At 37.9% G+C, this 15,735-nt stretch overlaps 1 protein-coding gene across 6 annotated transcripts in view; it reads right to left on the bottom strand.

Annotated features, from left to right (window-relative positions):
• Heph (hephaestin) overlaps nucleotides 1-15,735 on the bottom strand; it is a 79,058-nt gene that overhangs the window by 46,858 nt on the left and 16,465 nt on the right. For 3 of the 6 annotated variants that reach the window (XM_005401575.2, XM_005401576.2, XM_013502890.1), the window contains 4 exons: nucleotides 12,545-12,757; nucleotides 11,674-11,856; nucleotides 10,158-10,412; nucleotides 1,030-1,198 (listed from right to left, as the gene is read on the bottom strand). In XM_005401575.2, coding sequence (XP_005401632.1) covers nucleotides 1,030-1,198; nucleotides 10,158-10,412; nucleotides 11,674-11,856; nucleotides 12,545-12,757 — 820 coding nt within the window. Of the gene's footprint in view, nucleotides 1-1,029; nucleotides 1,199-10,157; nucleotides 10,413-11,673; nucleotides 11,857-12,544; nucleotides 12,758-15,391; nucleotide 15,735 lie in introns of those variants that run through there. The other 3 variants (XM_013502889.1, XM_005401577.2, XM_005401578.2) reach the window with 3 other exon arrangements.

The following is a 15,735-nucleotide window of genomic DNA, read 5'->3' as shown; positions in this document are numbered from 1 at the left end:
AATCAACTTACTGATAGATTACTTTAATTATTGTAGTTATTCTTTATTGTAGGCTGGAAATTCAGCCTACCTCTGTCCTTAATAATCTTCGGGTACTCCAAACCTTTCTCTCTTTAATCAAAAATATCCTTAACTGGTTGCGGGGGTGCATACCTGTAAATACACTTACTCAGGAGACTAGCAGGTGGGTCACCTGAGCCCATGAGTTCAAAACCTACCTGGACAACATAGAAGACCCCAACCATAAAAGGTCTTCACTCTTAAAGAAAACCCACAAAGAGTTGGAGATTATAAGACTTTCCTGAAACTTCAGCACCAACCTCCCTACATTTTCTGCAGATTCACTCCTTTATTTCCTACTGAAATAATAAACATGATATGTACCCTTGTATCTTCCCCATACCCTCTCCTAGTCACCTATCACGATTTGTGAAAGAACTGGCTTCATTAGTTGCCAAGCGAATTGGTATAATTTAAGGTCTAGCAAGTTAGTGGAACACTAATTTCCAGCTCTACTTTGTCCACATTTATGTCACAGAATAGACAGAACTTGGAGAAATTCCTCCAAAAGGATGGGGATGGAATAGCCACAAAGTAATTTGCTTCTCATCTTGTCACATTTCTGAAAGTGTTTTTTATGGTCCTGCTCAAATGTTTCCCTCCATATTGTAGAAAAGAAAAGAAAGAGCAAGGAGATAATTAATGGGCAAAAGAAAGAAAAGCTGGAAAAAGGCCATTTCTAATGCGGTGGGCACTGGTCCCATTTGGTTTTTCTTTTCTGGATATGGCCAGGGATTAGAGGACCAATCTCTTTCTCCTTTTAGTCCCTTGCTGGGACCATGGCACAACATTACAGAAAGGCTTGCTTTCTGTAGCTTCCCTGAGTGCGTTTTCTCAGGGGCCATAAGAACTTGGCTAACAGTAACCCCAACAAGGCAATAATTGTTACCTATAAGTAAAATGAGAGGTTTCTGGAAGGGAGATATGTTTTTGGACAGGAGTACATTGTGGGAGCCCTCTACTTCTTACCTTCCTGGTTCTGTCAAACTCTTCCCAGTAGTCCCATCATGTCCCATCGGGCCATAGTTCCACTGAATCTCATGGGCCTCAATGAAGTACTGGCGAACTCTGCCTGTGAGCTGCTCCACAGGAGGGGCCGTAGAACAAGCTTTGATCTGGTAGAGTGCCTGCATGCCACCTGGAAGAAGAACATCATGATGGCTCCAATTCTACCAAGATTTCTCACATAGAGTATTTGCCTTACTCCATCTCCCAGTGTTTTCTCCTCCCATTCTTCACTAGCCTCTTTATTTCCATACCTAGTGAGCTATCTTCTCTTACTCCTGAAAAACCTGGTTGAGAGAGAGAACCAAGGTAGCAATTCAAGTACTGTCACTGATACATTTACCAGATTCTTATTCTTGCCTTTGCAAGAAACTCACATTGAGACAACATCACAAAGACTGAAGTCAGAACTGGTTTCAAGCATAAGCTTTACTACTACCTGTAAAGCCTTAGGTAAGTCACTCATTCAATCTGACTTTCTCTCTTCTATAAACAGAGAGAACAGGAAAATCCACCAATGGGGTAGGTGGGAACATCAAATTTAAAAGAGAAGCTAAGTTATTTATAAATGGAAAAGTTCCCAAAATAATGGAACAACTTCATTAATGGAGATGAAGCTTCTGACTTGGGACTCTCATGAAAATGTAGATTTTGAAGTAATGTCTCCTAATGTAAGAGATACTACAATGAGGTAAAGTGGTCATAGCTATGACTGCCCTATATCTGCCTAACAATGATATTATTATATTTGAGTCTCACAACATCTCAAGATTAAACTATGTATACTAGAGAAGACAGAAAATAGAGAAGTACCAATCATCAGCAAAATACAGTCTCACCGGGACCAGAATCCAGACACCTAGAAAATAAGATCTTGGTGAAGAAGGAAAAAAAAAGTAGATCTATGACAGTTTGGAAAGAACTTACAGAAAAATGAGCAACTACAGAAAAGCTAGAGAAACAGAACAAAACACAGAGTAAAGAACAGTGCAGTCTAGAAAGCTTACTCTGGTTCCCAGGGAAAGGAACTTGTCTAGCAGACACAAGGTAATCCCCCAGGCTCAGGAGTTATAGGGAAAAGCAACTTACTGGTCTAGCAGCACTAGTCCTAAGAAAAGATCAGTTATCATAACTTCAAAACAGTGTGCTATTTTACTCTGAAAGTGACTCCTTCCTCACAGCAGGCTAGAGTTGGAGAAGAAATCCAGTGCACCATCTACAATATGGCCAGAGAGCATTTAATCATGGGCCACTTTGGGAAAAAGTTCATTGTTTAATACCAAGCCTCAGAACAACTACAAAACAGCTTCATTTTTGGACTTCCACTGTGACCCTCCACCAATGATTAGGTGAGAGACAGCCACAGTAAACAGTCATGAATAGGGTATGGGCTAGACATAGATCCCAGAGAAGTTTAATCTCAGGCTGAGAAGATCATGGGGTCCTGCACGCTTTGGTGAGAAGCCAGGACCTATCTGTAGCACTTTCACAGGCAACCTAGGTCTAAATGTGGTAGCATTCTGTCCAGCAGTCTACTGGAACCACTATCCTACTGCCTAGATCCACCACAAATGAGTCTTCTGATTGCTTTCCCTGTCTACCAATATGAGTGAGGACAAGCCTCAGCTTGAACAGTTCCCACATCCTGGGGTGTATGAACAATGGGGCCTCTATAGCAAGGGGGTCGCCTTACAAACCCACATGCTGTAAATCTAGGCAGAGAAAACAGTGACTTGCTGGATTCTAAGACTTCAGATCCTAGAAAGCAATCACTCACTCAAAAAAAAAAAAAAAAAGAATTTGTTTCACTCATGTGTTGCTTTTCTTATTTCTGGAATTTAGATTTTTCCTCATTTTCTTTTAATATTTTTCACATTTTTTCTCTGTTTTCCTTTTTCTTATTCTTCTCTGTTCCATTTTATGCTTTACTATTACCTTTTATTGAATTTTTCTCTTGTTATCATTTTTCACTGTTTAATTTTTCCTACTTTTCTAGTCTCATTCTCTTGTTCTTCACTTCTATCTTTACTAGTTATAACCATTAAACTTTATTAATCTTTAGATACTTAGTTAACTCTATAAGCTATTACTTTTGAAGTATTTTCTATTGTTATTAAAGATATAATTATTGAGTTTAGTTATGTCAGTGTTTGTTTGGTTTTAGTGTTTATACCATAATTATAGATCTCTTTTCTATGGTTAAGGGAGATGCATTATTAGTTCCTATGGTACGTCAATATCCAGTTTAGCTTTGATGCTATTATTATTGTCAATTTACTTGCTATTGCTGGTATGGCATAGTTGTTGCTATGAATTAGTTTTCTCTGTACATCAATATCTGGATTGCCATTATTTCATTAACACTACTGCACACTATTATCCAGAGAACTGGAGCTAAACTAATCACACTGCATTATCTCTCCAAATTAATGGAAGTGTTCATCTCATTGGACAAAGGCAAAGGCCTAGAGTTAGCCATGCCCAGAGTGCATTGCCAAAAGATAAAAACCGACTAAAGAGATCTCCATACTGGTAAGGAAGTTCCATTGCAAGTGCCCACAAACCTCAGCACACACTCACACAAAAGAAAGAAAAATAAAAACATGAACAGACAAGGCAACAAAATGCCTCCAAATATTCCCAACTCCTCCAAGGCTGATCCTTGGGGCATTAAGTGGGAGAAAATCAAAAGCTACATAGCTGAATTATTTAAAAGACAAATGGTGAGATTCAACAGCAGATGGATAATAATTTCAGTGAGTTCAAAGAAGATATAAGTAAACACCTAATGCAATTAAATAAACAAAATGATTAGCAAGTTTATAGAAAATACTAAGAAAAACTACCTGAGCTAAACAAAAGGATACAAAACATGAGTGACTAATTTAGAAAGAATTGCAGTTCATTGCAAAGGTACCAAACAAAGAATACTCAAAGCTCTATTGTAAGCATGGGAAGCAGAAGTAACCAGAAAGAGGGCAGTGTTAGAACTTGGAATAGAAGGCTGATGTTGATTGACCAAGTACTCACAGATATCTTGAAAACAGCAAGAGAAGTTGAAAAGTGTTTTCAACAGCTGAAGAAAGCTCAACTGGCATGTAAAACTTGTTTACAGAAATAGTAGCAGAAAAAAATTTGTTACACTTATGAGGACAACAATGATTATTCTGTTTATGACTCTTAAGAATCACGATTTCCTAAAATGATGTCAATAAATATGTTTTGTTCAAAATGAAATAACAGCAGAAAATGTATTCATATATGTGGTAAGAATTTATCACACAGGTGAGGTATATAGAACACCAGATAGCCAAGTTTGAGAAAAACTGCTCCACAATACATCATAGTTAAATTCCAGAATTTAAAAAAATACAATCTTAAAAGCTGGTAGAGAAAAGCAAGTAATCACTCCTAAAAGTAAACCCACTAAAATTACAGCAGATTGCTCAACACAAAATGTAAATACCAGAAGATCTTAGAGTGATATATTTTATATCCTAAAAGAAAACAACTCCCAACTAATATATCCTGCAAAACTATCTTTCAAAATTAGTGGGAAAATAAGGACTTTCCATGACCAAAAGTGCCTTAAGAAATTCATAAACAACAAGCCAGCACTACAAAAAATTATCAACAATATCCTAGGAAGAGACAATGAGGCCAACAGCGCAAAAAAGTCTAAAAGAATTAATATACTAGGCAAGGTGAGCAGTTAAGCAGAAGGAAAAAACAAGATCATGAACAGGAAAATAATCTAATGACAGAAATAAGTCTATATCTTTCAGTAATCATTCTCAAAATGAATGGTCTCTCAAAGACAGGCAGTGGGAGAATGGATGAAGAAAAATACCTGGGAATATGAAACACATCACATGTAATAAGAAATTTTTAGACTAAAATTCAAAAGATGGGACAAAATATTTCTTGCAATGGGAACTCCAAAACAAGCAGAACTAGCTATCCTACTTTCAGATAAAGTGGATTTTAAGTGAAAAGTGATCAGAAAAGGCAAAGATTGTCACTAAATAATATTTGTTAGGGGAACAATTCAACAGGAAGAGATAACAATTATAAACATACATGCACCAAATACAGGCATATCTAACTTCATAAAATGCATACTATTTAGCATAAAGTTCAAATAACTTTCAAAATAATTATCATGGGGGACCTCAATACTCAGATCAACTAGAAAAAAAAAATCACACTTGCAAACAAATAGACTTAAGAGGTATCTACAGAATGTTTTACCCAACAGCAACAAAATACACATTCTTCTCAGCAGCACATAAAACCACATACTAGCCCATAAAGCATGCTTAAATAAATGCAAAAGAATCAAAATTATCCCATGCATACTATAAGATTATAGTGAGATGAAACAAAAAGGCAAAAGAAACCACAGAAATTATACAAACAGATGGAAATTAAATACACTCAAGAATACTGAGTCACAAAAGAAATCAAAGAAGAAATTAGAGAGTTCTTACAATCAAATAATGCCAGCATAACAGACCAGAACTTATAAGATACAGTGAAAATAGTCTTAAGAACCAAATTTATAGCTGCAAATGCTCACATCATAAAAACAGAGTGAACCCCAAAAAAAAGACTAATGATGCAATATGAGGTCCTAGAAAAGCAAGAACAATCCAAATCCAAAGCTAGCATAAGGAAGCACATTATAAAGATCGGAGCACAAATTAATGAGATCAAGACTTTAAAAAACACTACAAAGCATCAGTGAATTGACTCGGAAGTATTTGTTTGTTTTTGGTTTTTTTGGGTTTTTTTTGGTACTGGGAATTGAACTCAGGATCTTGCACTTGCCAGGCAGGTGCTTATGGCACTGAGCTATATCCCCAGCAGAATCAGTGAACAGAAGAACTTCTTCTACTATAGAATAAACAAAGTAGACAAAGTAGTAGTGTATTTTATCCAAAAAGGAAAGAAAAGATCTAATTTAGGGCAATTTTAAAAAGACAAAATCACAATGTACACCTCTGATATCCAGAAGATTATTAGCAACTACTTTGAAAACCTGTACTCTAATGAAGTAGAGAATCCAGAAAAAAATGGAGAGAGTCCTAAGTATGTATGAATTACCAAAAATGAGCCAAGAAGATATAAAAAAAGCCGAATAAACCCATAACAGGCAATGAGATAGAAGCAATGATAAAAACTTACCAACACAGAACATCTCAGGATCAGATGGTTTCACTGCTGAATTCTAGAAGATCCCCAGGGACTACCTAATGCCATTTCTTCTCAAACTCTTTAATGAAATTGAAAGGAAAGAAACACTTCCAAAGTCTTTCCTGGAAACTAGCATTACCCGATTCAAAAACCTCACAAAGCCCCAACCAAAGAAGACAACTATGGGCCACTTACTTGAGAAACAAAGACAGACATCATGATCACCTTGGCTTCATTCCAGAGATGCAAGTATAGTTTAACACAAGCATATCAATAAATGTAATACATCACATAAACAGAAGCAAGGACAAAAGTCACACAATCATGTCAATAAATGGAGAAAAAGCCTTTGACAAAATTCAGCATCCACTCATGATAAAATCCCTGAAAAAAATATATATAGAAAGACATTATCTCAATTAGAAAAGAGCCATTTATGACAAACCTACTGTTAGCATAATATTAAATGGAGAAAAAAAGCTCCTGTGAAATCAGGGACAAGAAGTTTACTACAGCAATTTCTGTTCAGTATAGTACTCAAAACATTAGCCAGAGCAGTCAGACAAGAGAAAGAAATAAAAGAGGTATGTAAAGGAAAGGAGGAAGAAGTAAAACTGTCATTGTTTGCAGGTGACATGATCCATTACGAAGACCCGGAAGATTCCACAAATAGACTTCTAAAATCAATAAGCAAATTCAGCAATGTAGCAGGGTAAATTCAACATGAAATATCAATAGCATTCCTCTTCACTAAAACTGAACTCATTAAGAAAGAAATCAGAAAACCAATACTATTCACAATGACATCAAGAAAAACTGTATAGTACTCAGCAATTAACCTAACCAAAGAAGTGAGACCTCTACAGCAAAAACTACAGTGTTCTGAGGAAGATCAAAGCAGATATCAGAAAATGAAAAGATTTCCCCTCTTGCTGTAGAGCGAGAACAGACATTGTCAAAATGGCCATATTTCCAAAACTGATAGATTTAACAGAATTCCAAACAGAATGCCAGTAAAATTCTTCACAGAACTATAGAAAACAATCCTAATATCCGTATGAACTTGAAGAGATCCAGAATAGCACAAATAAACTTGGGCAATGAGAACAAACCAGGAAGCACCATAATCCCAAGCTTACCATTATACTGTTACAGTGATAAAGACACCATGGTATTGGCACAAAACCAGGCATGTACATTGGTGGAACAGAATAGAGCATGCAGAAACAATTCCAGGAACATTCAGCTATCGGATTAAGGAGATCAAAAACATAACATGGAGGAAAGACAGACTCTTTAACAAATGGTGCCAGGAAATTTGGCTGTACACATAGATTCAATCCAGTCTAATACATCTTATACTGCATTAAACTAAAATCAAAGTGCATCAATGATCTAAGTGTTAAAACTGAAACAATATTCTGGAAGATAAAATAGGTAAAAACTCTTAAAGTCATAGGCATAGGCAAAAGACTTTCTGAGTAAAATATCAATTGCAAAAGAAATAGGGCCACAAATCAACAAATTAGAGCATATCAAATTAAAAAGCTTCTGCACAGCAAAGTAAACAACTGATAGAGTAAACAGACTACCCACAGAATGGCAAGAGTTTGTCCAGCTACTCTCTTCAGACACAGGACAAAATATCTAGAATACATAAAGAACTCAAAAAAGTAGACACCCCCAAAAATAAAAGACCCAATCAAAAAATGGACAACTGAAATAAACAGACATTTCTCAGAGGAAATACGCTGGCCAATAAACACATTAAAATATTCAATATCTTTGGCCATTAGAGAAATACAAAATAAAAACACTGAGATTCCACCTTACTCCAAAGAAAATGATTCCCATTAAGAAATCAAATAATAACAAGTGGTTGTGAAGTTGCAAGAAAAAAGGCTCTTCTATACTGTTGGGGGGAATGTAAATTAGTACAAACACAAAGGAAATCAGTATAGAGATTCCTCAAAAAACTAAAAGTAGACATGTTATTTGACCCGCCTGTTCTTCGTTATCTTTCTAAAACAGAGATCATATTACAGTAATATATACATACTTAGGTTTATAGCAGCACAGTTTATAAAAGCTAAATCTTGGGAGTTGGCCATATGTGCATCAAGAGATAAATGGATAAAGAAAATGTATAAATCTCGTAGCATTTATACATAGTGGAGTACTACTATGCCATAAAGAAGGATGAATTTGAGTCATTTGTAGGAAAATCGATGCAACTTGCAACTATGATGTTTAACAAAATAAATCAGAAATGCAACCTTAAATATTGTATTGTTTCTTTTATATGAGAAACTCAAAATACAAATAAATAGCAGAGTAAGAGTTACAGGAAAGAAGGAGTTGCATCTTTTTCAAAAGGAAAAGAGGCAATAAATGAATTAAAATGTGTTATACATGTACCAACTCCCCATAAGTAATGTAATCATTTTACACTGCAAACATGTATCAATAAAAATAAAAAGTCTTTTGTGAATTTGAGATATGTATGAAGAAGGAATATTAGTTTTGTTAAATGTATATATGTCACATGCTGTGACATATGTCACATGTCAGAAGCTTTTCACTTTATTGCCAGTCAGTCTTCCTAACGACGGTGTGAAATGCACTTTTAATGTAGCAAACTAGGTATCAGAAAGGGTTGTGTAACTTGTCCAAGATTGTATAGCTGGTCAGTGGTAGAGCTGAGACTTAAGCTCCCACCTTTTTACTGTAGTATGTATTTTCCTCTCTTATATCTTCTATCTTGGTCACATCCTTTCTCTACTCTCTAGAATTTAAAATTACATTATGTCCTTGAAATCTCGTTACAAATTTATAATGTAGTTATCACTGCTTCCATCCGGTAGACTTACCAAAGATGAGCAAGCAATTGTGGATGCAGGATTTGAATCCAGGCTTGTCTGCTTCCAAGGATCATACATGTTCCATTACCATGCTGAATCCCTAACCTTCACCCATTTTTTGCTCTCTTACTCAGGCACTCATGGATCCAAGGCCAGACTCTTGATGATGCAACACACAGAAATGGCCTCTATTGACTGAAACTTGCCATCCTACACTCATTGTCTAATCAGTCTGTAAATCTCCAGCTACACAAACTCATTTCCACATATTCACATAACACTTTCTGAAAACCCTCCTAATTCAACAAACATCAAATAATTCTAGAAAGTAAGAACAAAAGAGATTTTAGAGACCATTTAGACCAACTCTTCCATTTTAAAGATGTGGAAATAAAGTCCAGAAATGGGAATGGACTTGCCCAAAGTGATACAGTGAAATTTTTGGAGTTGAAACTACAACTCAAACCCTCTAGTCATGTATTTATTGCTGTTTGCATTGCCTCATAAGTTCTGCCACCCTTCTTTCTGATGTTCTGTAATGCATTCTCTCATTACCTTAACAGTTCTCTCACCCAACCTAAAAGCATCTACCTCTAATGTTGTTGCGTCCCAAGTAGAGAGTCAGTACACACCAACAGCACTCCATGATTATCTGGACAAAACTTGCTTTTCTTTAACTAATCTCTTCTTCACTCCCTGTTCAATGAAGTGAAAATATTTCTAGGTCTTAAATCCTTAGACTTCCGAACAAATATAAAGCAGCTTAGAAGTCAACCTATCCATCCCTAGGACACCTTATATTTGAGATGGAGAGGAAAAAATCCAAGGAGATATGGCCAACATTACCTAAAAACTTAATGGCAGAACCAAGAAAGAACGCAGGGGCCCTGACTTCTAGGCTAGTGTTTAACAATGCATACAGAGATGCCTCACCTAGAAGACCTATCTTATGGCTCCAAGCCAAAAGTTCAGGCTCATATTGACTTTTACTGACACCTCCCCAGCACCCTAAAGGTCAGAAATTTTTCATCTCACTTTGCAAGTGACTGTTCACTTGACAGCTAAGTAACCAGATGCCAGGCTTCTGAGGTACCATCTCAGCTGTCACAAAAGTGGCTGGAAAGATGTTAGCCACATCAGTGCGGTGTCCACGGGTGGTCAGCATCTGTCCATGAAAGAAAGCTGTGTGGACATCCACTTCATTGCCCATGCCAAACAAGTGCCAGGCCACAGGCTTATGTGCACACATGCTCAGCTCTGGTAAGTTTCCAAAGACAAAACCGTTGATTGCTACAAAAGAAAATATCACTGTTAGAAATGCACAGATGAATGGGACATCTTACCATCTAACAATAATAATGGATAACATCTCGGTAAGGTTTTAAAGAGCACACTCTGCTGGCCATATGTATTATTTCATTTCAATATTATGAACAGCTGTCAGAAACAGGCCAACAATCATTAGTCGTATTCAAAGAAATGAAATAAACAAGGCTCAGAAAGGTAAAATCCTGCTTTCTGAATTCCGCAGAACTAGCTAGTGGTAGCTGGGCGTGGTGGCTGAGGCAGGAGGATCACTGTGAGTTCGAGACCAGCCTGGGCTACAAAGAGAGTTCAAGGCCAGCCTGAACTGCACAGCGAGACCCTGTCTCAAAAACAGACAGAAAAAAAAAAAAAAAGAACTACTTAGTGGTAAAGCCAATATTTCAAATGAGCAATATGAAGAAGTTCTCTTAGGTACAGAATTATTTTTCTGGCTGGTCTTTCTTTCAGGATGGTTTCCTTCTGAGATTGCCACATAATTAACTGTCACACTTGCAATTATTGTGGCTATTACAATCAGCTCTTATGAATGCCAAGAGAAATTTGAACAGTCTGAGCTATCCTTCACATCTTCCCTCTAAATTCTCAACTCCTTTTGGGGTTGTCTGGTTTTCAGCCAACCCCCGTCACGAGGGGTTGTTTTGTTTTCTTAACAAAAATTAAGAAAATCATTTCTTTGATTAACAAAAAGTCAGTTTGCTTCTGTCCTTAATATCAGTTCTACGCTCATGTCTCAGGGATTTTGTACCTTCATTTTGTTTTAAATTTAATTAATATGATCAATTCCCTTACAGCCATAAACCCAGAATAGGATGGAAGATATAAGCAAAGTAGCTTGAAAACAAACATTTTTCCTCCATGGAGTAGGTAATTTTTCCAGCTTGCATACTTTTGTTATAGCAAAGTAATATTCATTAATTATATCAGCAGACAACCAACACATAGTATGTAACTTCTGAATCAATAGCCTTAGCTATTCCACATTATGAGATAGGGTAGCACAACCTACACAATACAACAGGGATGTAATTTTAGCTGTGCTCTTTATTTGATCCATAATTCTGGTAGCCTCAGAGTCCTCAAAGTCAAAATGGAAAAGCCACTATTACTGGTTCTTATGAGAATCAAAAAGAACCAGGTGTGGGTAAGCACCCACCAAATTCTAGACCCTGTAGCAACTCTCCATCAGGGTCCACTGACAAAATGTGATCTCCTCCTCCCAGCTCACCATGCATCCTGTTGCTGTCCTGAAAGGCCTCATCTTCTTTGTCCACTGAGGCAGGGTCTAAGCAGTAAGTGGCAATGTTCTCATCAAGATGCCAGCTTAGGTTCTCGTCCACCACACTGAAGAGCAGGAAGAAATTATGGCTCACGTCCTGCCTCTGAGGAGGAGAATTCCCATCCAGGGTTCCTAGGACAAGAATAAAAGATGCCTTTGAGAACCTCCTTTCCGGGGGCTGGGGATTTAGCTCAGTGGCAAAGCGCCTGCCTGGCAAGCGCAAGGTCGTGAGTTCGGTTCCCGGTACCAGAGAAAAAAAAAAAAACGAGAACCTCCTTTCCGTAGCAACAGTAAGCTTCAGGAGGTACTCATAAGAAAGGGATAAGAGAGAGCCTTAAATGGCTTTCAGAAACAGAGAAACAAATACAGCTAACTTTAATTTCTGAACTTGAAGGTGGGTCACATAGGATCTAGAATAATTCCTTCCCATCATCCTTGACTAGGTCTTCGACCCAGGGCCTAAATCTGAACACATTCCTGCCAGACCCCGGCCTTCAAGTTTGACTATTCCTTTAGTATATAGCATTCCCACCAATTTGTCAATCTGAATTTTAAAACTACAATAAGAAATAAACAAGAAAGTAAAAAAATAGACATTTTGTGGTTTTAGAGGGGTTTTTTAAAGAAAAAGATAGTGATATAGAAAAAATAGTGGAAAGGGAGTTTGACGGGGATGCTCCTGTTAATAAACAAAGGTGCTAAATTAATACTCTTTAGGCTACTGCCCAAGATGCTTCAGCAATAAAGGTGCTTCAACAATACTGTTGCTTTCCACCAACATCCCAAACTGCATCCCTTAGATCACCCTTGGAATCTGTACCTCTTTTGCAGGTGATGAGGGGTCCAATGAGGCCAGTTGCAATGTCTCTTGGTGCATCTACATGAGAATGGTACACCCAAGTGAGACATGCTGGGTCAGCATCGGTGGGTGCATGACTTTCTGGAATGGTCCAGTTGTATATATGGCTGCCCCCCGGGGGAACAGAGTCATCAGCTTTCAGAAGCCCAGAAGAGCCATCTGGGTACAGGGAGCCTAGAAAGTGAAATTGTACATGTGTAATACCAGGGTGAGTGAGAGGAAGAATGGCAGATACAGAAGCCAAGAGAAGGCAAGTATATAGGACAGCCAGGTGTAGTCTTAAAAAACATCAGATCCTAAGGTCCTGGACCATGTTCCTCAGCCCAGTCCTCACATAAAACAACGGGTGGAGAGATACCGGCCATTTGGAAAAGTGCTAACCTGACAAAGTGCTGCAAGACCCAACTAGTAATGCCACAGTACAAAGCTGGTGCCATGGAAGTAAAGGAGAAGACAAAATTCCCTTCCTTGAAGCACTCACTTTGGAAAAGTAAAAGCAGAAAAAGTCACACAATTTCAGCATAAAGACAATTTAAGAATCGGTTGGCTCCATTTCCCATTACATGGAAAATAAACCTGAGAAGTAACTTGCTCAAGTAAACCTTTAACTTGTAGAAAGTTAAAAGCCAAGTTAATATCTTCTTACTCTGTTCTATATTCATTACCTCTATATATTCAGCAACTTTTCTCATGTCTTTTTTTTTTCTTTGCTAGCCAATTTACCACCATGGGTTGCGGTCATTTGTTTTTTGTGTTACTGGGGATTGAACTCAAGACCTTTGCACTGAGCTACAGCCCTAGCTCTTTTCTTATTTTTTATATTTAGACAGTTTCTCTAAGTCGCTAAACTGCCCAGGCAGAGTTCTACTGGCAATCCTCCTGCCTCAGCCTCTCAGAATTACAAGCATTTGTCACCACACCCGGCTCATCGCTGCAGTACTTAATGAAGAGACTTGTTTAAAATTCTAAAGAAAAATTGAGGATGGGACTGCAAAATGTCAGCAGTGAAATGGTTAAACAAAATGAAAATGATAATCCACAAACACAACAATATTAAAGCATACATTTTGTAATCCTGACTACTGCTTAACAGAAGAAATAATTAAATCAAATTTATTCTTCTCAGAAGAATATATAAACTCATTCTGACCACCTGTAACTCTATATATTCAGCAATTTACTTTTTCACTTATTCACAACTTGCTCAAACCTGAATTATAAATTTAGCACTTACAAATATGAAAATTCTTTCACAAGGAAAACCAATACTTCCATTTCACCAATAGAAAGGAATTTTAAGCCTGGCAAGCGCAAGGTCGTGAGTTCGGTTCCCAGTACCGGAGAAAAACCAAAAAAAAAAAAAGGAATTTTAAAAGCTAGCCATATATTCTAGGAACCCAAATTTAATTGAATACTCCAGAGATTGGGATTACCTGGTGTAGCGGTGTTGAAATATATAAACAGTAAGACAAAATAAAAATGCTACTTACAATATCATGTTTTGGATTTAGTTTATCCAATTGATTTTTAGTACAAAAATAGAAATAACCTCTTCATAACATCTATAGTTATCGATATATTTTCTAATTTTCAATTTGAAATAATAATTCAAGATGATCTACATATACAAATGTGTCAACTCACACTATCATATCAAAGATAAACACTTTACATGTACTATAAATATAAATGCTTTCATAGAAAAGGATTTTACAGGCCTGGGTATAGTAGTATGCACCTGTAATACCAGCACTTTGGGAGGCTGAGGCAGGAAGATCCCAAGTTCAAGACCAACCTGGGCAACTTAGTAACACAAAAAGACCATGTCTCAAAATAAAAACTAAAAACAGGCCTGGGGATGCAGCTCAGTGCAAAGGGCCTGAGTTCATTCCCCAGTACTGCAAAAACGTTTATTTTACAGAGAGTGTATCACAGTACATATTCTTCAGTTTGATCTGGGACCAAAGAAAAGTTACATAAGCTTAAACTTGCCATGAAAAATGAATAACATCTAAAGCCTGCACAGAAAATGAATTTGAAATGATGGCATTACTTTAACTGATGGGAGATAAGAGATGTTATAATTTTCATTAAATGTTTTCATCCAGAAAACAAAATGAGTGTACAGCCATACCACCCTGAACGCGCCCCACCCCGTCAGAAAAGAAAAAGGTAGAGTGATTTTAATTTCTATCGCCTCTAATTTTTTTTATTTACTCCATGAACCAGATCGAAACAGAGATCTCTGATCGGCCTGGTATGTTCTGCAATCTGGCCAGCGGCAGCATTACTGGGCTGATGGATGATGGGAGGGCAGGTATTTTATCTGTGAGGGGCAGGAGATTGGGAAAGAAAAGACAAAAGAGGAATGAAGACAAGCTTTGCAACTTCTGACCACATGTCCTAACAAAAATTTCACTCTTATCATGTCTACTTTTTAAAAAGAGGGAAAAGAAAAAAAAAAGAGAGAGAACATAAGAAAAAAATGTAAGCAAAGCTTTTGTAAATACAGAAGGGAAGAGGGATTGAAGGGAGTGGCGGGAATTGGAGAGAAAAGAAGAATCAAGAGATATTATGTACAGGTACAAATTCCCCATGGTGAATGTGTTCATTATGCCTATCTAAAATTTATCAATACAATTATTTTTTTAAAAAATAGAAGAACAACATGTGACTGCTCCCAGTTGCTATATTTTGTCTGCAGTGGCTGCCTGCTTTATTCCCACAATTAAAGCTGAAAGAATTCGGAACAAAAGAGGGAGCCACCTTTCTCAACTTTATCCTTGTAAGGCAATGTTCTTTAAAAACCTCTTACTTGAGGCGGGCGCCAAGTCGTCTGTGGGCGGCTCCTTCCTGTGCAAACTTTTCTGTCCTCTTCCTCCTCCCGCCCTCGCTGCTTCCCGCCTCGCTGACCGCTCCACTGCTCCACTCTGCGCTCCCTCCGCCCGAGCGGATGGCCCAGGCAGGCAGCCAGGCTTCCCGCGGGGCGCACGGGCGAGGCGGCCGCGATTCGGCTCCCGAACCAGAGCCCGAGCCGAGCCCGAGGCGGAGGAGCCCGCCCGCTGCCCGGGGAGCCAGTCCTGTTGCCGCTCGGAGAGCGCCCTCTCTCGGCGTGCTCGGGCAGGGGCCGCGCGCTGCGCGCCCGCATCTCC

This window comes from Chinchilla lanigera, unplaced genomic scaffold, assembly GCF_000276665.1.
Source record: "Chinchilla lanigera isolate Chin_1 unplaced genomic scaffold, ChiLan1.0 scaffold00074, whole genome shotgun sequence".
Classification (NCBI taxonomy): domain Eukaryota; kingdom Metazoa; phylum Chordata; class Mammalia; order Rodentia; family Chinchillidae; genus Chinchilla; species Chinchilla lanigera.
This window is presented reverse-complemented; position numbering and strand designations above follow the sequence as displayed.